The 24,552-nt window shown below is 45.4% G+C and overlaps 2 protein-coding genes across 2 annotated transcripts; one reads left to right on the top strand and one right to left on the bottom strand.

Moving 5' to 3' along the window:
- The first annotated feature begins 5,617 nt into the window (after nucleotides 1-5,617).
- LOC139225713 (NLR family CARD domain-containing protein 3-like) lies at nucleotides 5,618-10,955 on the top strand. Its single transcript, XM_070856551.1, has 8 exons — nucleotides 5,618-5,635; nucleotides 5,723-5,948; nucleotides 6,077-7,883; nucleotides 7,988-8,161; nucleotides 8,259-8,432; nucleotides 9,412-9,585; nucleotides 9,698-9,744; nucleotides 9,960-10,955. Exons 1-8 carry the CDS (start codon nucleotides 5,633-5,635, stop codon nucleotides 10,499-10,501), a joined length of 3,147 nt encoding a protein of 1,048 aa, XP_070712652.1. The 5' UTR covers nucleotides 5,618-5,632; the 3' UTR covers nucleotides 10,502-10,955.
- A 118-nt stretch (nucleotides 10,956-11,073) lies between these two features.
- LOC139198564 (annexin A2-A-like) lies at nucleotides 11,074-18,073 on the bottom strand. Its single transcript, XM_070827453.1, has 12 exons — nucleotides 18,012-18,073; nucleotides 16,926-17,019; nucleotides 15,552-15,646; nucleotides 15,316-15,429; nucleotides 14,708-14,798; nucleotides 14,196-14,275; nucleotides 13,328-13,387; nucleotides 13,125-13,218; nucleotides 12,368-12,463; nucleotides 12,210-12,268; nucleotides 11,337-11,459; nucleotides 11,074-11,246 (listed from the first exon to the last, which is right to left on the bottom strand). The coding sequence occupies exons 1-12, from the start codon at nucleotides 18,060-18,062 to the stop codon at nucleotides 11,187-11,189; spliced, it is 1,017 nt and encodes a 338-aa protein (XP_070683554.1). The 5' UTR covers nucleotides 18,063-18,073; the 3' UTR covers nucleotides 11,074-11,186.
- Between the last annotated feature and the right edge of the window lie 6,479 nt (nucleotides 18,074-24,552).

Raw genomic sequence — 24,552 nt, 5'->3', positions numbered from 1 at the left:
AATCAGTAAAAATATTCTAAATGCAGCGTCCACTTACCTTAATTTGTTTATTGATTTTTATTATTTTTTTTGATCTGCCTTTTTTTAAAGAAGCTAAAATCCATTTGTCTGCTCAAATCAGACGAACTGTCCCTTTAACTTATTGACACCATCTAAAAACATTTAGTTGACTGTTGGTTAGTGCAGCTTTAATAGACGTATTTAATTTGAAACTAACTTGTTCCTTTTCTGTCTCTTTCAGTCTAAACTGCCCCCCCCCCCCTCAGTCTAAACTACAGAATCTGAGAAAGCTGTTTATTCTTTTTTCTGCAGCAGAAATGCAAATGAGCGGCCGCTGCCGGAGGTGAAATCAGCGTCTTTAATTAAAAAATTAGCAGCAAACAAACAATACAAAACATACGAACGATTACAGGAAAAACAACCTGGAGGAGCAGCAGCAGCTTTTTATCTGACGATCAAACATGATTACACAAACACACCAGTGTGTGTGTGTGTGTGTGTGTGTGTGTGTGTGTGTGTGCGTCTGCTGGGGAGCAATTAATAACCAATATTTTCACATCAAATACCGACTTTGATCCAGCAAACATGGATCCGTCCTCCGGAGGAAAAGAGCAAAACTTTACTCTGAGAACAGTTTAGTTCGCTCTGATGAAAACCTTCACGGCAGCGAGTCACATTTTAGTGCAGATTTTCTGTATTTACAGACAAACACAGAGAAAAGTGCTGTTAAACCATCGCAGGAGTTTGCTGCTGCAGCCAAAGTGAACCTGCAGCCAAATCCCGTGATCTCGGCTCTGCGAGACATTTAAGTGACTGATTTAAGTGAGGGTTCAGAGAGCAGAGCTGCTGAGTCCAGGATCAGCACAGACCAAGCTCTGAAGCAGATTTTAGTTTGAAAACACAGGAAAAGAGTTTGGATGTGGAAAAGTAAACCAGACTGTGTGCTCTCCTGCATAAAAACTCTCCCGCTGGTTGATCTTCTCTCTCCAGCAGCTTCAGGAGTTTTTCTTTTTCTTTGTTTTCTCTGCAAACACTCTGCGTGTCTCCGCCGCCCCCTGGTGGCCGACTCACCAAACATCTAAACACTAAACACAGAGAAAAGTTTTATTCCTTTAATTTCACTCAAACTGTTTGATTAAATAGTTGAAGTGAAATATTTATAGATTTTCTAAACATTTTATTTCTGACTCTGATTATGAACATTTAGTTTTGATTGATTTGGTCTTTGACATGTTTGGGATCAGGTGACAGCTTTCCTGTTTACTTGACTGACTGACTGATTGATTGATTGATTATTGTCATGTCGTGTACATAATGTATCCGACCTTCAGACTTTTACAAACTTTTCCTTTTAGTACAGGATCACAGGTTGTTACAGCTGAACTAAATCTGCTGTCCTCCAAAGCTCAGCAGAGAAAAACAGCCACAGTAAAAGTTCCTTCCTGAAACTGAACTCAGGTTTTTCTTCTTCGTCCTTCAGCCAAAAGAGAAAAAGAGCTTTTCTTATCTTTTCTGTCTTCACGGCTGCACAGGAGCTTCTCTGTCTTTTATTTCACACAAACTGTTCTTCATGAGACAAAAGGTTTCGTTTCCATGTCATCGATCAGGACGGTTTCTCTCTGGAAGAAGGATTTGGATCTCTGTTTCCAGCCTGAAGTGTCCTGATCAGATATCTTCTCAGTGGCTCTCTGATCGATCAGACCTGTCTGGAGGTTCCTGCTGCTGTTTCTCTCACTAACGGTGATGTTTGGGTGTAAAAGTGTGGTGGACGGATTCTTTAGTGGTTCGATGTTTCTAAACGATCATTTCCTGTTAGTTACTGACTGACATCTCCATTGATCCTGATACATCTGATAACTGATCATCAGTTTGTCTCCAGAGATGTTTAGAAAAGAGGAAAGTCTCAGGTTTCCATCAAAAACTGATCTTAAATGACGCTTGTTAAACAGAAATAATCTGTGAGTAAAAGCAGCAGAGAGCAAATAAGGACAGAAGAATAAAGAACGTGAGGAGGAGAGCGAGGGATTCAGGAGAAGCTGTTTCTGCTCCTCAGAAGTCCGTCAGCTCCATCTGGTGGACACCTGGTGCAGCTACACCCCCCCACCTGTGGCTCCTCCTGCTCTGGCTGCTGTCGGGGGCCGCAGGTTGTTTCAGACCTGGACTCTGTGACGGCCTCCTCCAGGACTCTGGCTCGACCTGAAGTCCGTTAACAGGTGAGAATCTGACCAGAGGAAAAGTGTGAATGTCTGAACAGTAGAAACATCTGTTCAGTTCTTCAGGTGTCTGGAGAACATTTAGCTTCTGAGGAGTTTATAAGAGAATATAAATACGGATTTAACAGGTAAAAACCTTTTTCCCAGGAGACACCTGGGCCAGAGGATCACTGACGTTATTACAGCAACAGACACAATGTGAACCACAGCAGGGACTGATGTGATACCGACCAATCAGAGGACGCTTCTTTATACAGACTGATACCGACCAATCAGAGGACGCTTCTTTATACAGACTGATACCGACCAATCAGAGGACGCTTCTTTATACAGACTGATACCGACCAATCAGAGGACGCTTCTCTACAGACTGATACCGACCAATCAGAGGACGCTTCTCTACAGACTGATACCGACCAATCAGAGGACGCTTCTTTATAGACTGATACCGACCAATCAGAGGACGCTTCTCTACAGACTGATACCGACCAATCAGAGGACACCAGAGGCTGTTACGCCCCCGTAGTGATCAGGTTCAGGAAGGAGTGGCTGCATGTTTCAAAGCTTTGTTTCCTGATTCAGTTTTTCCTCTGAGGTCAGACGGATTTAGATTTTTACACCCGTGGGGCCACAGATCTGGAGGAAGCCCCCCAGGAGAGATTTACACCTGAAGAGAAAGACGCGTGTGTCACTGCTGGTAGTTTTCAGGTGGAAGCAGCAGCAGTTTGCTGTAATCTGACCTCAGTCTTTCTCTGTCAGAACCGGTCTGACAGCTCTGAGACTGACTGAAGCTGCCGATCGTATCGTTACAGGAGTTCTTCTCCTCGTCTGTGCCACCAACACAGAACAGAACAGAGACTACGTCAACATAAAGGTGCCAAAACAAAGACGTTCCCTCTCCGATCCTCCAACCAGAGGCTGAAACAGCTGTTAGATCATTGTTACAGCCAAAACAAACTTCTCACAAAGACTTCAGGGACTATCACGACTCAAAACACAGCACAGCATTAGCAAGATACCGATAAGTTTTAGCTAGCTAAGTCTTTTTTTGTCCTGATTGAAGAGACTTTTCATCATCGTGTGTTTGTTGGTTCCAGGATGGAGCAGCTTGGATCGGACTCTCCTGAAGCCAGCTGTGTGTCCGTGAAGAGCGACTGGTCTATGGATCGTCCTGTTACCTTTAAAGATGGAGAACCTGCTGACAGAAGGTGAGACCTTAAAACGGAAGTTTCTTACTTCACATCTAACGATGAGAGCAGAAGCTCGTTTGACTGCCGACGGACGAGGTTAGTTTAGAGGAAAGCGTCCTGTAGCAGGATTCAGCTGTCTGAGATCTCTTCCTTTAGCAGAGGAGGAGGAGGATTATTATTATTATTAACAGCAGGTCAGAACGTGGCTCCACTCTTTGCTCGTCTGAGTGAAATCAATTGAAATGTGGCTCGTCAACAGGAAGCAGCAGTTATTCCCTAAAATTTAGATCAGATTTAAGAGCAACCTGACCCCCCCCCCCCATCTAAAACCCCTCTATGGGGCGGCCATGACGGCCGGACCGAAGCTCAGAGGTGAGATGAGGATCTATAAGTGCTATAAGGACTCTTCTGCAGGTCTCCAGCTTCATTATTCACACTCAGAGCTCTGTGGGCGTCTGTTGAAGCCCAGAGCAGCAGCACAGACCAGAACCAGGACCAGGACCTGGATCAGGACTCGGCCTCAGGATTCCTCCAACGTCTCCATCAGCTGGCTGAAGGTGAAAACGTGTCCGTCGGTGTGTGCAGCGGTGTGAATGTTCCTCTGCAGCGAACCGAGCCAACACCCAGGACTTAAAGGGGTCCTGGTACCTTAACGTTAAACTGGTCCCGGCTGTCCGAGGCTCAGACCGGCTGTGTGATCATAATAATCATATTAATAACGTTCTAACTAACAGCAAGTCAACATGTTTCATTTCCCTGATTAGTGACACCAGTTGGCATCGTGTCATATGCAGAGTTTAGACTTTTAGACCACTGATGGACTTCAGCCAGAATGATTGTTTTGTCCTGATTGAAGAGACTTTTCATCATCGTGTGTTTGTTGGTTCCAGGATGGAGCAGCTTGGATCGGACTCTCCTGAAGCCAGCTGTGTGTCCATGAAGAGCGACTGGTCTATGGATCGTCCTGTTACCTTTAAAGATGGAAAACCTGCTGATGGAAAGTGAGACCTTAAAACTGAAGTTTGTTATTATCTGACTCTGTGCAAGACTTCGTAGTTTGTTGTTCCACCTGAAAAATAAATCGTTTCAAGGCGACATCATAGTGAACACCTGGATAAGAGCCAGCGGTCAAACAATTCAGTGTTACACAGCAAATCGAGTCCAACAGGGACACAAAATCAATATTTGTCTGTTTCTGTGAAAAACTAAACATCCAACAATCAGAGCAGTCGCTAATTTGACTGCAGACAGATGAGATCCAGTCCAGCCTGTAAATGGTACCATAGACCTGCATCCAGCTGTTTAAAAGCTCGTCCTTTTCCAGGTAATGTTTGCCAAACCCTGATTTGACCTTTGTCTCCTCCGACACTACTATCACGGCGCAGCATTAGCAAAATACTGATAAGTTTTAGCTAGCTAAGTCTTTTTTTGTCCTGATTGAAGAGACTTTTCATCATCATGTGTTTGTTGGTTCCAGGATGGAGCAGCTTGGATCGGACTCTCCTGAAGCCAGCTGTGTGTCCATGAAGAGCGACTGGTCTATGGATCGCCCTGTTACCTTTAAAGACGGGGAACTTGCTGATGGAAGGTGAGACCTTAAAACATTTAAATCCTAGCGCCCTTCATAAACTGGTGCCCCGTGCATACTGTTGGCACAACCAGAGGGGGCACGTGGGGGCATGTGGGGCCTCCGTCCAATCCAAGATGGGGGCTGAGATCACATGTTCCTTTGTTCAAAAGCAGCCACTGAGCTCAATCTTCCAGACTCATTTAGATGTTCTCACCAGTGGACGACGCCTTCAGCTACTATTGGTCAGTGTGACATGTGACCCATGACATCATCAGGTCAACAAACCAGACTCTGGGTTGCTTTGAACATTTGAATCATAAAAACACTGAAATGGTTAAACTGGGGAAGAGCAGTGACTTGCTGCTGTCACCTTCATCTGACCCACAAATATCAAACTCAGTCAAGAAAGGTGACCGGACAACCCTTCAGTTCTTTAAAGTCTTTAAGTTGTTCAAAAAGACAGACGATCCTCTGATAAAAAATGAGAGTTGACATGCAGCAGTCAGAGCAGTATTTACTCATCGTGATAGAAAACCTGTAACTGTGTGCAGATTTGAATCATGAAGTGTCCTTTAACTTGTTTCCTCCACAGAGTTCAAGGGGAGAGCTCCAATGATCAGCCCTACCAGCACCAACCAACAGAACTGGACTCCATCTTTATGGTGTGCTCATGTACAAACACACCTGTTACTATCATCCAGGTTGAATTAAATCCAGTTTAGATTAAATGTCCAGTTTGTCTGTTCCAGCTGCTGGAGGAGAACATCGTCACTTTTGTGAAAAACGAGCTGAAGAAGATCCAGGAGGCTCTGAGACCAGATTATCAGGAGTCCTTAGAGCGTCACAGTGAGGACGAGGTGTTGGATGGTGAAGATGAAGAGCAGGGGAGGAGCAGCAGAGAGGCATTTCTGAAGGTCACGCTGGACTTCCTGAGGAGGATGAAGCAGGAGGAGCTGGCTGAGCTTCTGCAGAGCAGTAAGAGGATTTTAACAGATTTACCACGATGGAAAAGAGAGATTTAGATTTCCAAACTCTTCTGTAAATATGCTGCACACATCTGCATCAGATCAGAGGCTGATATGATTTCCTGTTTGTTTATTCAGGGACTGTATTCATGAATGCTGCAGTGTGTCAGCGTAAACTCAAATCTAACCTGAAGCAGAAGTTCCAGTGTGTGTTTGAGGGCGTCACCAAAGCAGGAAACCCAACGCTGCTGAACCAGATCTACACAGAGCTCCACATCACAGAGGGGGGGGCTGCAGAGGTCAACGATGAACATGAAGTCAGACAGATTGAAGCAGCTTCCAGGAAACCAGACAGACCAGAAACAACCATCAGGTGTGAGGACGTCTTCAAAGCCCCACCTGGAAGAGAGGAACCAATCAGAACAGTGATGACAAAGGGAGTGGCCGGCATCGGGAAAACAGTCTTAACGCAGAAGTTCACTCTGGACTGGGCTGAAGACAAAGCCAACCAGGACATACAGTTCATGTTTCCTTTCACCTTCAGACAGCTGAATGTGCTGAAAGAGAAAAAGTGCAGCTTGGTGGAACTTGTTCATCGATTCTTTCCTGAAACCAAAGACGCAGGAATCTGCAGGTTTGAAGAGTTCCAGGTCGTCTTCATCTTCGACGGTCTGGACGAGTGTCGACTTCCTCTGGACTTCATCAACAATGAGACCCTGACTGATGTGACAGAGTCCACCTCAGTGGATGTGCTGCTGACAAACCTCATCAGGGGGAATCTGCTTCCCTCTGCTCGCCTCTGGATAACCACACGACCTGCAGCAGCCAATCAGATCCCTGCTGAGTGTGTTGGCATGGTGACAGAGGTCAGAGGGTTCACTGACCCTCAGAAGGAGGAGTACTTCAGGAAGAGGTTCAGAGATAAAAAGCAGGCTGACAGAATCATCTCCCACATCAAGACGTCACGAATCCTCCACATCATGTGCCACATCCCGGTCTTCTGCTGGATCACTGCTACGGTTCTGGAGGTTCTGCTGAAGAACACAGAAGAGGAAGAGGAGCTGCCCAAGACCCTGACTGAGATGTACATCCACTTCCTGGTGGTTCAGACCAAACTGAAGAACATCAAGTATGATAGAAGATCTGAGACAGATTCACACTGGAGTCCAGAGAGCAGGAAGATGATCGAGTCTCTGGGAAAACTGGCGTTTGAGCAGCTGCAGAAAGGGAACCTGATCTTCTATGAATCAGACCTGACAGAGTGTGGCATCGATATCAGAGCAGCCTCAGTGTACTCAGGAGTGTTCACACAGATCTTCAGAGAGGAGAGCGGACTGTACCAGGACAAGGTGTTCTGCTTCGTCCACCTGAGCGTCCAGGAGTTTCTGGCTGCTCTTTATGTCCATCTGACCTTCAACAACTCTGGACTCAATCTGCTAGAAGAAAAAAGAAATTCCTGGTGGTCTGAAGTTTTCCTGGACAAATCAACTCATTTCTACCAGAGTGCTGTGGACAAGGCCTTACAGAGTCCAAACGGACACTTGGACTTGTTCCTCCGCTTTCTTCTGGGCCTGTCACGACAGACCAACCAGAAATACATGCAAGGCCTGCTGAGGCAAACAGGAAGTAGCTCAGAGACCAATCAGGAAACAGTCAGATACATCAAGAAGAAGATCAGTGAGGATCTGTCTCCAGAGAAAAGCATCAACCTGTTCCACTGTCTGAATGAACTGAATGATCGTTCTCTAGTGGAGGAGGTCCAACAGTTCCTGAGATCAGGAAGTCTCTCCTCAGATAAACTGTCTCCTGCTCAGTGGTCAGCTCTGGTCTTCATCTTACTGTCGTCAGAAGAAGATCTGGACGTGTTTGACCTGAAGAAATACTCTGCTTCAGAGGAGGCTCTTCTGAGGCTGCTGCCAGTGGTCAAAGCCTCCAACAAAGCTCTGTAGGTGCACACATGACCTGATTAAATGTAGTTTTCTTTTAGTCAAGACAGAAAACTCGTGTTTGCAATTGATCTGATCTGTTGCTTTGCTGATTCAACCTCAGGCTGAGTGGCTGTAAACTCACAGAGAGAAGCTACGACGCTCTGTCCTCAGTTCTCAGCTCTGACACCTCCAGTCTGAGAGAGCTGGACCTGAGTTACAACGACCTGCAGGACTCAGAGGTGAAACTTGTTTCTGCAGGACTGGAGAGTCCTCACTGCAGACTGGAAACTCTCAGGTCAGGATTCAGGTGTTTGTAAAAGGTCACCGTGCTAACTTTTATTTAACCTATGTTTTACATTTGATATGTCAGTTAACCAACTAAAAATCATCAGGCTGAGCTGCTGTAACGTCTCTGAGAGAAGCTGTGAAGCTCTGTCGTCAGTTCTGAGCTCTGAGACCTCCAGTCTGACAGAGCTGGACCTGAGCAACAACGACCTGCAGGACTCAGGAGTGAAGCTGCTGTCTGTTGGACTGGGGAGTCCACACTGCACACTGGAGAGTCTCAGGTCAGGATTCAGCTTCTTTCGTTTTTCCAAGAGTCATTTGGCATGTTGAAACTGAAACAGTTAGCTGACTCAGGAGCTGGTGAAACTTGCCAGGAAAACATCTGGGTTCTGGACCAACACGAAGACGCTTCTTTAAAAAAAACACACGGGGAAAACCTCTGGAGATGGAGAACAATCACATGCAAAAGAGTTTATTGTGTTTACTGCGTTGTGTGGCAGAAAATCCTGAAGGTTAAACTTCAGCCTTCAACCTCACAGATATTCGGGGCACAGTAACATAGTTAGTTAGTTTGGACCTCAGCGGTGAAGCTGTTAGTTCTGACTGGACCTGAACGCTCCGCTGATGGGAGAGAGGACCTCCTGTGATTTCTAGTTTCACTTAAAAACATCCTCAGCATACTTCAGCCTCACGTCCTGCCTCCTGCGGTGTTTCAGTAGGTGCTAACACCCTGATTCACCCTGAACTAATTCTGATGCGAACTTGCTAAAATGTTTCTGAAGTGTTGCGTGTTGGCTGAGTGGAGGTCAAATATCCTCTGACTCAAGATACAACACTGACAAAGTCTTTCTGTTGGAGCCACATTCATAGCAAATGGTTAAACCGGCAGAAGATACAGATTCAGCTGAGGAGGCCAATTCCCCCTTTGATAAACTTACATGAACATTAATCATCAAAACACCACATGAGGAGGAGGTTGGGGTGGCAGACCAGCTAACAACATTAGCATGAACATAAAAATGTGATGTTTGGACACACAGTGAATGAACCAGTTATTGTGAAGCAGCTGATTTAAGTTGGTCAACACGGCGCTAACGCTATGTTAGCTCAGGTAGCATCACTGACAGTCTCATTACTGCTGTGAGCGTCTAGTGCTAATTCTTAGACGATGGACAAATGTGAACATCTATGTGGAACAAATGTGTGAATGTGCGCTGACAGTCCGACCCTGTTTCTTTGGTTGTTTATGTGTGTGTGTAGTTTGTCTGGATGTCTGATCACAGAGGAAGGCTGTGCTGCTCTGGCCTCAGCTCTGAGCTCCAACCCCTCCCACCTGAGGGAGCTGGACCTGAGCTACAACCACCCAGGAGACTCAGGAGAGAGGCTGCTGTCTGCTGGACTGGAGGATCCTCGCTGGAGGCTGGACACTCTCAGGTGTGAACGTGTGGTCAGACAACAGCAGCTGTTTCTCCGTCAGTCAGGAGGAGCTCAGGTGGGTCTGACTGAAGGTGTATGAAGCTGATTGTGACTTTGCTTCCTCCTCCAGAGTGGACCACGGTGGACAGCAGAGGCTAAAACCTGGTCTGAGGAAGTGTGAGTACGCTTTGTGCTTTACATTTGATTCACAAGATTGCATTTATTTAGCTCACGCTTTTGTCCAATATGTGCGTTCAGCTATGAAGAATACAAGAATCAAGCGAATACATAAAACAAATCCTGGAGGTTTTCTTTCACCGACAGTCAGTAACGTTGTTAATGAATCCACGGACGATAACCTGCAGCCGCTCTGTCTCTTCTCTCCCCATCAGACGCCTGTGAACTGGAGCTGGACACAAACACTGCTAACAGAGAGACCGTCCTGTATCACAGCAGGGCGGTGGGCTACGCCTACAATGACCCTCAGCCGTATCCCGATCATCCGGACAGGTTTGCCTTCTGTCCTCAGCTGCTGTGCAGCGACGGTGTGACTGGTCGCTGCTACTGGGAGGCGGAGTGCACAGGACAAGTTTATATATCAGTGAGCTACAGAGGAATCAGAAGGAGAGGAGACAGCAGAGACTGTGTGTTTGGAAGGAACAAGCAGTCGTGGTGTCTGAGCTGCTCTGACTACAGCTACTCTGTCTGGCACAATAACAGAGAAACATCCGTCCCCTCCATGTACTCCTTCCTCTCCGGCATCACACACACAGTGGGAGTGTTTGTGGACGTTCCTGCCGGCTGTCTGTCCTTCTACAGAGTCTCCTCCGACTCGCTGATCCACCTCCACACCTTCAGCGCCGCCTTCTCTGAGCCTCTGTATCCCGGCTTTGCGGTCTGGTTCGCCGGCTCCTCGGTATCGCTGAAGGTCTGAGATTCTCTGCTGCAGACACGAACCCTGACTGAAGATCAGCTGGTTCAGCCGTGGACGAACCTCTCTGCTCGTTTTCGTCATCTTTACTTTTGCAGCCAGCGTGTCGGCCATGACACTCTGCGGCTCAGCTCTTATTTTGGATTGTCGTGAATTGATGCTTTTATTGTGGAAAACCTACAGAAATGTGACATCAGTGAAGCAGCAGCAGCTCGACATGAAACTCTTCAGACACTGAAGCACAACACAGCCGACACACTGTGTTATATTGTATTTGCATATCTGTAATCTGATCTAATGATACTGACGTCTATATATTCTATATCTATGTTTTTACTACACTGTTCATGTAAAAACCCAACAAGGAACAAGAGTTGAAAATTATTGTCAGCTGTAAATCATCAGTTTGATGTGTGTGTTCAGATAAATCTAAATAAAGCTGATTATTATTATAACAGGAAGTGGCATGAAAAGACCCCAGTGAAGTAAAAGTACCTCAGACTTGAGTCCAGAGTGACTCGTCTCATCAAACAAGCAAACAGACGAAGACACGGCTGAAACGTTTTTATTTCACAAGCTGAAGCTGCTCAGAGAAAAACAAGAAGGCTCCAAAACTGTCAGAAGATCTGCAGTCAGCTGACATCTCAAACCCAGCGGCCTTCTGGGAAACTGAGTCCACACTGAGGCCTCAGTCGTCTCCTCCACACAGACTCAGCAGAGCCGTCTGGTAGTCTCCCTTAGTGTGCTCCTGCAACACAGAAGTACTGCAGTAAGTACTACTACTACTACAACTACTAATAATAGTACTAGTACTGCCCTGTCCCTGTGTGGTACTCACAGCGATGGTCTGGTACAGCGACCGCTTGTGCTGCTTCTTGAACTCTGTTCTGATCTTCATCAGGTCGACTTCACAGCGAGAAACCAGGATCCTGGTCACCACCTTCTCCTTCGCTCCTTTACTCTGCAGGGAGGCAGGAAGGACAAGATGGAGGACAGACGGACGTCAGAGCAGGCTGACGGACGGTCAGTATTATCACTGATAGAAACATGGAAGTAAAACTACTGTAAAACTACTAGAAATACTCTGTTACAAGTGAAAGTACAAAAATACTGGCATCCAAATATACTTAAAGTTCCCATATGAGGTGCAGTCTGTATCTAGTTGTGCAGATTACAACCAACAGAGTGTGTAGGAGAACATTAGTTGTATCAAACAAATCAGTTTTCTCACGTGTGAAGTACGTTTGAACTATTACAGTAGAAATAACGTATTTATTCACTGAGTGCATGAAGTGAAGAGCTTTTATGTAACAGCTCTTAAACCACATTTATCCAAAGTTTGACTCTCAAACTTCTCACAACAAAGTTTGGTCTCTGTCTTCATGGTACCGAAGCCGAGCTGCTACTTTAAAACACCAGAGGCTGTTTGTCTCTTCTGGGCTTCTGTAGAAACACGGATGTGCAGGATGGAGGAGATATAAAGGACTAGTGGTAGGTCCCCCTAAATCCTACAGACTGCCCCTTTAGTGCAGAATAACGTCTTATTATTGGAATAGATTTGATCAGTGAGGTGTTGATCACTTGAATGTTGCAGCTCATTTTATTAACGATGTACAGCTGGAAGATGGTATGTCCGGTCTTATTGATGAGGTAGTTTAGACTTTGTGGAGGACGTGGTGGAACACAAGCAGAAGATAAAAGGAAAACCAACCTTCATGGCTTCACTGAGTCTGTTGGCGAAGTACAGCTGCCTGTTTTCAAAGCACTCCACTGTGGAGAGAAGAGGAGGGTTTACCGAGAGCCTGGACCTGAGCGACTGTGGAATAGCCCTTTAACCCCCCCGCCTGGCGCTGATGTGGTGCTTGTTACCCAGAGTGAGGAAGGACTTCTCCAGATCTCCCTTCACCTCCTTCCTGATGCTCTCCTTCATGTCGTACGGACTGTAGCTCTTGTAGCGCTCGAACACTGACGGCACCAAGCAGAGAAACAGACAGCTCAGACAGAAACACTGTGTGTGTGTGTGTGTGTGTGTGTGTGTGTGTGTGTGTGTGTGTGTGTGTGTGTGTGTGTGTGTGTGTGTCTGTGTGTGTGTGTGTGTGTGTGTGTGTGTCTGTGTGTGTGTGTGTGTGTCTGTGTGTGTGTGTGTGTGTGTGTCTGTGTGTCTCTGTGTGTGTGTGTGTGTCTGTGTGTGTGTGTGTGTGTGTCTGTGTGTGTCTGTGTGTGTGTGTGTGTGTGTGTGTGTGTGTGTGTGTGTGTGTGTGTGTGTGTGTGTGTGTGTGTGTGTGTCTCTGTGTGTGTGTGTGTGTGTGTGTGTGAGTGCGTGTGTGTCTGTGTGTCTCTGTGTGTGTGTGTGTGTGTGTGTGTGTCTGTGTGTGTGTGTGTGTGTGAGTGCGTGTGTGTCTGTGTGTCTCTGTGTGTGTGTGTGTGTGTGTCTCTGTGTGTGTGTGTGTGTGTGTGTGTGTGTGTGTCTGTCTGTCTCTGCGTGTGTGTCTGTGTGTCTGTGTGTGTGTGTGTGTGTGTGTGTGTGTGTGTGTGTGTGTCTGTCTGTCTCTGCGTGTGTGTGTGTGTCTGTGTGTGTGTGTGTGTGTGTGTGTGTGTGTGTGTGTGTGCTGCAGGTGTGTCTCACCTTTCTGCAGGTGGGGGACGCTCCTCTGGGCCATGATGGAGATCCAGGTCACCACGTCGGTTCCCTTCCTCTTCACTCCGGCTTCATAGAGACACTGAGAGGTTCACAGGTCCACGGGTTAATTGATCGATCGATCGATTCCTCACTACATCTATTGATCGCTGAAGCGACCAGAACTCTTTACAGGAATCAGTGTGACTCACTCTGGCGTCCTCGTCGATCTTCTCGTAGTCGACCACGTTAGAGGGTTCGTCTCTCTTCGTCTGCACATCGAGAAAAACACTGACGTCAGCACTGAAGGTAAAAACCAGCCTGAGCCGAACACAGACGGCCAGCGAGGTCAGAGGTCAGAGGTCAGAGGTCAGAGGTCAGAGGTCCAACCTGCCACCGTGTCAGTATGGTAACCACATGTTTGTTAATGTTGCCATGACAACAAAAGTCTGGTATGTTATTAGACGCTCTCATCCAGGTAAAAAAAAACCCAGACCAATAGAAAAGTTTCACATTAGACCAACAGTTGTTGACGACATCATTCTGACTTCATTCTGACTTTATTCTGACTTCATTCTGACTTTATTCTGACTTTATTCTGACTTCATTCTGACTTTATTCTGACTTCATTCTGACTTTATTCTGACTTCATTCTGACTTTATTCTGACTTTATTCTGACTTTATTCTGACTTTATTCTGACTTCATTCTGACTTTATTCTGACTTCATTCTGACTTTATTCTGACTTCATTCTGACTTTATTCTGACTTCATTCTGACTTTATTCTGACTTCATTCTGACTTCATTCTGACTTTATTCTGACTTCATTCTGACTTTATTCTGACTTTATTCTGACTTTATTCTGACTTCATTCTGACGTTACTAGAAATGTGTCTGCAGCAGTAAAGCTGCTTGAATGTAACTTGCTGTAAGCAGAAAGATCACTGAAGCTCCATCAGCTGCAGGGTCGGAGCATTAACATTAACGGACACTTTTCAGACTGTTGGGTGTCACATTGATGGACCATCAGAACAGACAAAGCAGCTAGCATAAATCAGCAACAGTTAGCATCTCAGCTACCTGAACCAGAGCCAGCAGCAGCTTGGCGAAGTCTCCTGATGTGTCTCCTGCTACATCTTTCTCCAACTCCTTCTTAAACACTGCAGAGTGAAAGAAAGGAACACGATTAGAGACGATCCTGAGCTAACATTAGCCACATAAGCTAACTGGCTTAACCAATAACCAATATACCGTAGTGTCAGTATCAGTTTACACTTTAACCTTAGCATTAGCATGCTAACTTTAGTGCTTGATGCTACTAGCTGAGTCACTTTGTCAGTAGCGGTGCCCTGTAGGGACAACTATCAGTTCCTGTCATAATATGTGTGATATTTAATGGAATATTGATATCAATATTGGTAATATTATTAGAGTTGAATCGTAGTAAACTATAGAAGTTGGCTGAAGTTGCCACTAGTCGATGCTGAAGAGCCATTTTTTACTGACAGCAACTTTAAGTTGAAGAATTTAAAGAAATATAACACTTCATTCCTGATTTCTGATTATTATTATTAGAAGATTTCCAAACGTACTCTCTTTGTAAACCTTCTTGATCTCCATCAGCTCTTCGTTGTTTCTGGAGCAGACGATCTCGATTAGCGTCTCCTCGTCTGTGCCGAGTCCCTGGAGACAAAAGTACAGCAGGTAAACCTCCTCGTCTCAGAAAACTACCACTAATATCACATGAAGGCCATTCTGTCAAAACCGTCTGATCAGCCAAAGACATTTTTCAGCCACCAAGTAGGAACAAACGCCCATAAATCTCTGCTGGTCCTGTTTTATACCAAAATAAGTACGAAAACTAAAAGAACTCATTTTGCTTAAAATCAGCTCCTGTGACTGAAACAGTGAATTAAACTATTAACACTGATGCTTCAACATTAGAGCAGCTTTTGACTGTTGCAGCAGCTCTAGTTTGACTTTCTTTAAGCACAGTGAGACAGTTTAGGTCCCTGGGGGTCCCTGGGAGTCCCTGGGGGTCTCTGGGGGTCTCTGGGGGTCCCTGGGGGTCCCTGGGGGTCTCTGGGGGTCGGGCCCCTCCAAAGGGTCAAAGGGTTTGAATGTGTCTTTGGTTGACCTGTTACCAACTCTGACCTCAAATCATTTAGTGCTTGAAGTAAGTACACGTTGGGTCTCTGACCTTCATGGAGGCTTTGAGCTCGGAGGCGTCGTACTGAGCGGTGCTCTTCATCAGACCCAACATCAGAGCCTCCAGAGAGCCGGACAGCGCCCCCTTCAGGGCGGCGATCAGATCCTGAAAAGGTGAAAGGGAGCACTAAAATTAAAAATGGCATTAAAGTGTCACATCGCTGACCGATCAGGGCCCACGCACGAGATGTCTGCGAGCGTTTTCATCGAAGGAGAAACATTTTGAACCTTCTTGGCGAGTCGTTCGTACTCGAAGGCGATCTCCCTCCGCTGCTCGTAGCTGCGTCTGGTCAGGATGTCGATGATGGTCTGTTCGTCGACGCCTGCAGGATTTAAGGAGCACATTTTTTAAGTTTTAGGTTCAGTCAGTCAGAGTCACGGATCTGTCAGGGTTTCATTCATAATAACCATCAATAAGACAGTTTAACCTCCGTTTCCTCATCGTCTAAACTCAAATTAAAGCTCTGTGTGATTAAAGGCTCCTTATATGAACATTTGGAACCACTAACAGTCGCACTGAAGAGCAGCATCTCAAAACAACCAGAACCAGAGTTGTTCTGCTGTTGACTGAAAGAACCAACAACAGTTTCTCCTTGGAGGGAGATGTTCCCACAAACAGACTCAGATGAACTAATGTTCTTGCTCAGAGGAGCTCAGATTACAGAACACTCGGAGAGAAAAGGTTCCACTGCTGCTGCATTAATGCTCCGATGATGACAGAGAACATTTATCTGTCTGTTTCTTTGTTTCGGGACGTCCTGCTTTGACTGCAGCTCACACAGGAAGCTGAGTCACAGCAGCTGGACAAACCTGCAGCTGTCCACAGACACAAAGAGTGCGTTCAGCTCACAGGTTTGATCCCTCGCTGCTGCACCATCAGTGGTTTTAGTGGAATTCCTCTGACTTTAGTCAGCGCCTGATCTGAGCAGAAAGCAGCTCCCACGTGGACAGAAGTCAGTAATCTGATATCTGACTGGATGAAATCAGACTTCTGGCAGGTCGTTCTCTGCTGAGACACACAAAATATTTCCACCACTTTAAAAACAGGAAAAATCTAAAAGACTGGCAAACGTCCCCTAAAAGAAAAGTGTGTTCTGATGGCGGCCCAACAGGGAGGGTTCATCCTCTGGAGAGCAGGCACTTAAAGCGTCAAGCGTCTGTTGTTGAGATTCGTGTTTCTGCACCAAAGTGGACCGTCTCTGACTAATATAAGAGTTTTAGCCGCTAAGCTAAGCTAGCATCACCACCAGAATCCACAGCAGCTTTTAGCGCCAGATACTCGATTTCCTTTCCCACTGCAGACAGAACCCCCTCAGTGTAGACGGGAAACCTTTCTGCCTTTACCCAGTCACAAACTGAAACCTTCACTGTTTATTTGCTGCTCCCCAGATGATGTTTCCCTCTGGCCCTTCAGCAGTCTGCAGTGTTTTCACTCCACCTTTTGGTGTCGGCTCAGCTCCATCTGCAGCTGATGTGGAGCGACAGACCCACAGCACACAGTGGAGAAGGTGCTCTCTTCCAGCGATGGGACTCCCTGATCTCATGTAAGCCTTCGTGTCATTTGAGCAGATCAGAAACAGGTGAGCTGCTGGACTCTCTCACCTTTGGTTTTGATGGCCGTCTCGATCCGGGCAGCGTCTTTGGCCGGGTCGAAGTCTCGTGCCGGCACCACCGTGGGGAACGTGGGCTCGGCTTCCTGCGGAGGACAGAGGGCGACGTGTTAACGCTCAAACAGCACGAGGGAACGGTACGGTGGCCCCTGAGGGTAAAAAACATCTAAGACAACAGTGACAGCTGACATCAAGGTCCAACATCTGCTTTATGAGTTCAGTGTTTTGTTTGTGGAGTTGATTCTCCTTCATGTTCGGCTCCATTTACACATAAACTGGCTTCCTGGTACGTAAACAGCACCGTCAACATCATGGCTGCATGTCCCAGATCTCAAGACATGAGTCAGTCAGGTTTACAATGACAGTAACAGTAACTTGTAGGGGGGGTTATCTTCTTCATGACCTCAGCAGGGTGAACAGGACACTACCCGGTATCCACTCTGGTCGGTTCTCTGAGGTTTGACCAGAAACACATGTTCCAAACTTTAGACCTGAATATATTCGCTATAAACAGATGTGACAAGATTTTGGTATCAGAAACGTTCTGGTTTCCGCTTGTAGTCCGAATGAACAGCTCATGGAGAGGAAAAGAGGCAGAATCTGTTGGCATCTGACAATGATTTAGCTTTTTTAACTTAACTTTAACTTTAACTTAACTCTTAAACAACCAGCGCACAGAAGAGGAAGTCTGGCCCAGGGAACCTTTCACTGGCTAAACCCTGAAACATCGGCCCTGTTGGCTAAATCACTGTCAGACGATTCTGACGGGCAACATCTGAACGAGCTGTTTGCCATCAGACAGGTGAACTGTGGGTGGAGAACACACCACACCTTTACCTGCTTTATGACTGCAGTAAAACCCTGCAGAGCCTCGACACTGTGGATGCTTTCAGAGCCTCAGGCAGTAAAGATATGAGAATCTGAACATCTGTGCAGTTCTGTGACCCAAAGCAGATTAAGACGACAGCGGTGCCACAGATAGATGTTTGAAACAGGATGTTAGAGGTGGGACATATGGACAAGTACTGATACAGAGATAATCATCATTGTGCTGTTGTCCTGTTTCCAGGTGACTCACCCCTCCGTACGACAGCGTCAGCTGACCCAGGAACTCAGACACCAGCGCCATGTTGAGTCAACCTGCAGAGAATCAGACAGTCAGAGCAGCTCCTGAGTCCTGTTCTCTAAAATCCCTGTTTTAGTGAATGTAGTCTGGTGTGTGTGCTGTTTGTGGTTAAACCAAAAGGATCTTCCAGGTCTCTCTCTGTAGGGATCCTTTCCATGATGCTGTCACACACTTAGAATAACACTCTGAGCCTGTCAGTGGATCAAACAAGCTCTTCTAGTGGACCTACTGTGATCAGGTGCAGTTGTCCCAAAGGATCACGTTGCAGCCATTGCAGCCCGTTTGGTGTCTGCTGGCTGAGGTGATCTACTGGACCAGTTCCAACACTTTTACTACCTACCAGTCACTCAGACACCAGGATGAGGACAGAGAGGATCATGGGTAGAAACACCAGAGTGACCCTTTAATTAATCGTGTTGTCCAATAAGGTTTTTTAAACCATAAAAATGTAGAAAGGAGACCAACAAACAGTCTGATCAGTCAGAACAAACTACAGGTGTGAGCGCTCCTCCTCCTGCTGCTCCTCCTCCTCCTCCTCCTGCTCCTGCTCCTTTAATTGTTTGATTTGCTTCTCAGATATATTAAAAATAGACGAGCAAACAATATTAGTCTGTTAACGTTTAACTCCTCGGAGTGACAGCTCTTAAAGGTGTGTTTGATTTATTGACCGGGACATGCCGGGGGGGGGGGGGGGGGGGGGGGGCAAACAGATCTAAAGACGTACAGAGTGTGTTGTGTAACACACTGAACTAAAGTTATCCTGCTTTAACACATTTCAGAGGAACAGAAAAGCGCTCTTGACCTTCAACCTTTTCACTAAACATTAACAGAAATCGGGTGAGGGGCAGCGTTTGGTCGCCTAGCAACAGCTGATACAAACAGTCCTGAAGCCGAGCGCCTGGTTTAGACAGACCTGAACAACAGGTGTGTGTGTGTGTGTGTGTGTAGTGGAGGTCTATAGTGTGTGTGTGTGTTAGTTAGTCAGTGTGTCAGTGTGTAGTGGAGGTCTATAGTGTGTGTGTGCTAGTTAGTCAGTGTGTTAGTGTGTAGTGGAGGTCTATAGTGTGTGTATGTGCTAGTTAGTCAGTGTGTTAGTGTGTAGTGGAGGTCTATAGTGTGTGTATGTGCTAGTTAGTCAGTGTGTTAGTGTGTAGTGGAGGTCTATAGTGTGTGTATGTGCTAGTTAGTCAGTGTGTCAGTGTGTAGTGGAGGTCTATAGTGTGTGTATGTGCTAGTTAGTCAGTGTGTCAGTGTGTAGTGGAGGTCTATAGTGTGTGTATGTGCTAGTTAGTCAGTGTGTCAGTGTGTAGTGGAGGTCTATAGTGTGTGTATGTGCTAGTTAGTCAGTGTGTTAGTGTGTAGTGGAGGTCTATAGTGTGTGTGTGTGTGCTAGTTAGTCAGTGTGTCAGTGTGTAGTGGAGGTCTATAGTGTGTGTGTGCTAGTTAGTCAGTGTGTTAGTGTGTAGTGGAGGTCTATAGTGTGTGTGTGTGTTAGTTTACTGTAATAATGTACAAAAGCAATAATAATAATCATAGAAATAATAATAATGTTATCAGTCAAAATGTGAAAAAGGTTGATTAAACTCCTTATTCTCTGTAACCTTATTTTGAAGGTTCAGTGGTCTCAGCGTTGGCTCAGACTAAATGATACTTCTGTTGTTAAAAATGTACAAATGCCTGCTTTAATGAACAGATTTGTAAGTTAGTGTTCGGTAACAAGCAGCTAACAAATTCCTCCTGAAGGAACCGCCTCCATCCGGCTGGCTTCAAAATAAAAGCCTAAAAAGTCAGTGGTGAGTTGAGCTACCTGTAGCTTTCTTCTAACTCCTGCATGGTCATGAATGGATCTGGTTTGTGGACTTCACATCGTGTGACTGTTGTCTTTTGTCTTTTCTAAGGATCTCCAGCAGCAGTAGATGAAGAAACAGAGGAAAGAGGAAATAAACTTGCTGCCGTCTCCGTGGAGACTCATAAACTCTCTTTCTGCTTCCAGATGACGAGTGCGGTGCTCCATCACCTCGCTGTGATCCTCCCTCACCAAATCACACCAACATGGTACCAATTAATAATTACAGAGAGCAGAGTGAGTCTGCAGGGAAAACTTTAGCCAGCCGCACCCTCCGCCAGCCGGCTGTTATCACATCCACAGCTTCCAGAGTGAGATCTGAGCTTCTTAGAGGATCTGAAGGACTTGTTCCACATGTTTCCCTCGGTTAAAAGCACACGTCAGGACTCTGTGTCGTGTCGAGTCGACTGGCTGGTCGACCTCCTGTTCCAGCTGAACTCTGTGTGGTGTTTGTGTGTTCTTACCTTCAGAGACGCAGCAGCAGAGAGGCAGAGAGCAGCAGCAGCTCCGTTATGATCCAGGAGAGGACAGGGTGTGGTGTTTAAATACCAACTGACTCACACACACTCACACACACACACACACACACACACACACACACACTCACACACACACACACACACACACACACTCACACTCACACACACACACACACACTCACTCACTCTGCCCTATCTGACTGCCTGGATGACTCAGTGGTCGAGACTTTTACACATTGGACTGAACACATGGACATAAATTCCTCACTGAGGCTCAGACCGCCGCGCCTGCTTTCAGCCTTAATGTGAGGTGAGGGGCAACGCTGGCTTCTGATTGGCTGGCGGGTGTCCACTAAAGTAGTATAGTACACAGCGACGTCAGAAACAGATGCTTGGTAAATCAGAGCCCAGCATTTAATTAACTCCATGTATTCATAGATACTTAACACTACATTGAATTGATAACGATTGGTTCCTGGGTATAAAAGGATCTTTAGCTTTGACCTTGGCATCACTGTGTATCCATGTACATTAACGTAATGACCCTTCCTTCCTCTTTAGTTTCCTTGCAATGACTAACCTGCTCTCTCACCTGAAAAAGAGGTTTGTTCACCTATATTTCCTGTGACTAAACGGCCTTAATCAGATCAATAAAACCCCACCAGCATCACCAGCCCACCCCCTCCCATCCCACCACACCCACTTTATCTCTCACTGTCTTGGTAAATATTAGCAGAAGTTGTTGAACTGTAATTGCAGCACCTCCTCCAGGTTCCCATTTCGTCTTAGGGATCCCACTGTATCTGTTTTAAACCTCTTTAAAGGATCATTATAATCTGATCGGTACTAAAAGTGTTGGAACTGGTCCAGTAGATCACCTCAGCCAGCAGACACCAAACGGGCTGCAATGGCTGCAACGTGATCCTTTGGGACAACAAAGCGATATAACGGCTGTTTGTGGTTAAACCAGAAGGATCTTCCAGATCTCTCTCTGTAGGGATCCTTTCCATGATGCTGTCAGACAACAATTGGTTGAGATTTCAAGCAAACAATCCAAACATTTCATGGCTCCAACAATATGCCAGACTCCATTGACAAAACAGCCATTTTACACAGGAGCTGCTGGTCTGCTGCTGCTGCCTTGATTTGTTAGTTAGTTTGTGTTCAAACTGATCTTTTAAATCACCAAAGTGACACGACTGATTTTCAGTTTCCAAGTTACAAAAATTGTTGGATGCAGCTGGCCAGTTTTTGAGGTCAGAAAGTTGAGAGTTAAATGTATTTTTAGACACATTTCAACATTTCAACAAGCACTTTGTTTGAATCATGATGACGTCTTGACTCTGATTCTTCATCCTCGTTTTGTTTGAGGCTTCAGACTTCAAGATGCTGAAGTGTCCTGCAGGTCATGGTCTCCATTAAACAGAACCACATCATCAGCAAAAAGGCAGAGATGCAGTACAGTCAGCTCCGTTTGCTCCTTCGCAGAATACAAACTAAAGTCTTACTCTGATTGGAGCGAACAGGTGGTTTGGAGCAGCTCCAGTAGCCCTTTAAGGGACTCGGTCGTGAGCTTTTTTAATGACGACAAAGCTCATGAACTGGATGGATAAACTCTCCTGACTCCTCTTAAAGGCCGTCCACTACAGCAAAAGGTGGTTTGTTTTTGGTCTTAACCGAATATATGTGAAGAAGAGGTGAATGTGGCAACAGTCGGGCTGCAGAGACAGAAAAGTGTTCAGTGTCTGTTTGGCTGTTTTGGCTGTTTGGCTCCGGTCAGCAGGACTCTGCATTCCTTCCCCTGTTATGTAACTCAAAACTCTTCCACTTGAAGAGGAAACTCGTGTTAGCGGAGAGCGGAAATCTCTATTGTTTTCTCTTCTGTTTTTTTTTTTATTTTTAGGAAGATGTGTTGCATGAGTTTGTGGATATTCTTCATCCTGACTGAAGTCTGAATGTTATGTGATGCCAGCTCAGTAACATTTCACTCTCCAAGGGTTTTTTCTTCCTGCACTTGTTTTCTTCTTCTGCTGGATGGAGAAAGTAAACATTAATCATTATTCCCTCAATAATAATTAATAATTAGATAACAGTTTTAGGGAGAAATGACTAGATTTTATATGCAGAGATAATCAGTAGTAGGACGGGCTGCATCTACAGATTCATCTAATAATAATACATTTCATTTATGATGCACTTAAAATCTCAAAGTGCTACAGAAGAATAAAAAGAATGCATAAAAACAGGAACACAATACAATACAGCAACAATATCTGCTGATTATTTTCTCAATTAATAGATTATTTGTTCTCTAAAACGTTGAACATGATTTAATCCGATCACCAGAGGTACATTAAATATAAAAGATCCGAAACCCAAAAATATTCCACTTATTATAATCATGAACCAAGAAAAACAGCAAATGTCGGCATTTGAGAATCTTGAACAATCGATTTGAGTATTTTTGTTTGAAAAAAGACTTAAACGACTTCCTGATAAGTTTTCTAATCAGTTTTCTGTTAATCAACTAAACAAAAATGGAAAATAATGATTTAAAACACCAGATTCCTGCTGCAGAATCCTTCACATTCAGATGATCCACAAAATTACTAAAACTTTTCAACACTGAATCATCATCAAGTGGAATCTGTAATGAGAAAGTGTGTTTCAGGTTTGTGGACTAATATTCATAATTAGTTCAGGTCAGTCAACATGTATCTTAAACTGTCGTCTTCTGTAAAATATTTATATCTGAAGCTCAATCAAGACCTCATCTGAATCTAAAACCCCTAAAAACCCTCTGCAAAACCAATAAATGATCAAACCATCACGAAGTAACATAACACAATATATATATAATATATATATATATATATATATATTAATAAGACAGTGGCTCTAATGAACGGTGGAACTAAACACTGTTAAATGTCTGTTTCAGTCTCTAAATGTTCTGCTGCTCTCAGTTTAATGTTTGAATTACTGAAGGAATCATATTCATTCATTTGTTGACTCTTTCTTTCACTGTCCAACTGTTATATTATCACGTCACCTCGCTGTGTTATGTGCATTATTTTAACGGACCTCCATGGCTTCTTTACCTTAACCTGTTTCTAACCTTTAACCTTACACCCCAGTCTTAATGCACAGCTCACAGGCAGAAATGTCCTCACAATGCAAACATGTCCTCAGTCTGGATCTGTGGTCCTCACTGTGTAGTAAGTGTAAGAAGCCCCACACACCCTGCTGAGAGGTGAGGAGGTTTATGAAGTGGTGTAATCCAGAGGAATGTGAGCTGGACGCCATGCTGCCCTCGCAGGGAGGAGCTCACCTCCTGTACACAATCAGACCGTGTTGCCGTGGTAACGCTATCAAAACGCTGTATATCACAAAAGGTATGTGGAGGAAGTTTATAAAAAAAGAAGAGCAAAGAGGCTTTTTGAAGAGTTTTGAGGTGATGAAATGTGATTTGAACAGGAAAACAGGAAGTAGGAAGTAACGGGGGCCAGTTCTGATTGGATGATTTGAGATGTGAGCATGAGCACAAGGTCAAGAGACGTTCAGGGAACCAAAAGACTGTAGACAGACCGTAGACAGACCGTAGACAGACTGTAGACAGACCGTAGACAGACTGTAGACAGACTGTAGACAGACCGTAGACAGACCGTAGACAGACCGTAGACAGACTGTAGACAGACTGTAGACAGACCGTAGACAGACCGTAGACAGACCGTAGACAGACTGTAGACAGACTGTAGACAGACCGTAGACAGACCGTAGACAGACCGTAGACAGACCGTAGACAGACTGTAGACAGACTGTAGACAGACCGTAGACAGACCGTAGACAGACCGTAGACAGACCATAGACAGACCGTAGACAGACCGTAGACAGACTGTAGACAGACCGTAGACAGACCATAGACAGACCGTAGACAGACCGTAGACAGACCGTAGACAGACCGTAGACAGACCGTAGACAGACCATAGACAGACCGTAGACAGACCGTAGACAGACCGTAGACAGACTGTAGACAGACTGTAGACAGACCGTAGACAGACCGTAGACAGACTGTAGACCAGGGGTGTCCAAACTTTTTTCACTGAGGGCCACATACAGAAAAACATCCAAAGGGCTGGGCCGCTCACTAGAAGTGAGCTATGTTACT

This window comes from Pempheris klunzingeri, chromosome 1 (genome assembly GCF_042242105.1).
Source record: "Pempheris klunzingeri isolate RE-2024b chromosome 1, fPemKlu1.hap1, whole genome shotgun sequence".
Lineage (NCBI taxonomy): Eukaryota > Metazoa > Chordata > Actinopteri > Acropomatiformes > Pempheridae > Pempheris > Pempheris klunzingeri.
This window is presented reverse-complemented; position numbering and strand designations above follow the sequence as displayed.

Coding starts and splice junctions, on each gene's coding strand:
- LOC139225713 (XM_070856551.1), top strand. Junction 7,884..7,987: donor AAAGCCTCCAACAAAGCTCT/GTAGGTGCACAC, acceptor ATTCAACCTCAG/GCTGAGTGGCTGTAAACTCA. Junction 8,433..9,411: donor TGCACACTGGAGAGTCTCAG/GTCAGGATTCAG, acceptor GTGTGTGTGTAG/TTTGTCTGGATGTCTGATCA.
- LOC139198564 (XM_070827453.1), bottom strand. CDS start 18,062: ATGGCGCTGGTGTCTGAGTTCCTGGGTCAGCTGACGCTGTCGTACGGA. Junction 17,020..18,011: donor TGACGCTGTCGTACGGAGGG/GTGAGTCACCTG, acceptor TGTCCTCCGCAG/GAAGCCGAGCCCACGTTCCC. Junction 12,269..12,367: donor GAAGTCCTTCCTCACTCTGG/GTAACAAGCACC, acceptor TTCTCTCCACAG/TGGAGTGCTTTGAAAACAGG.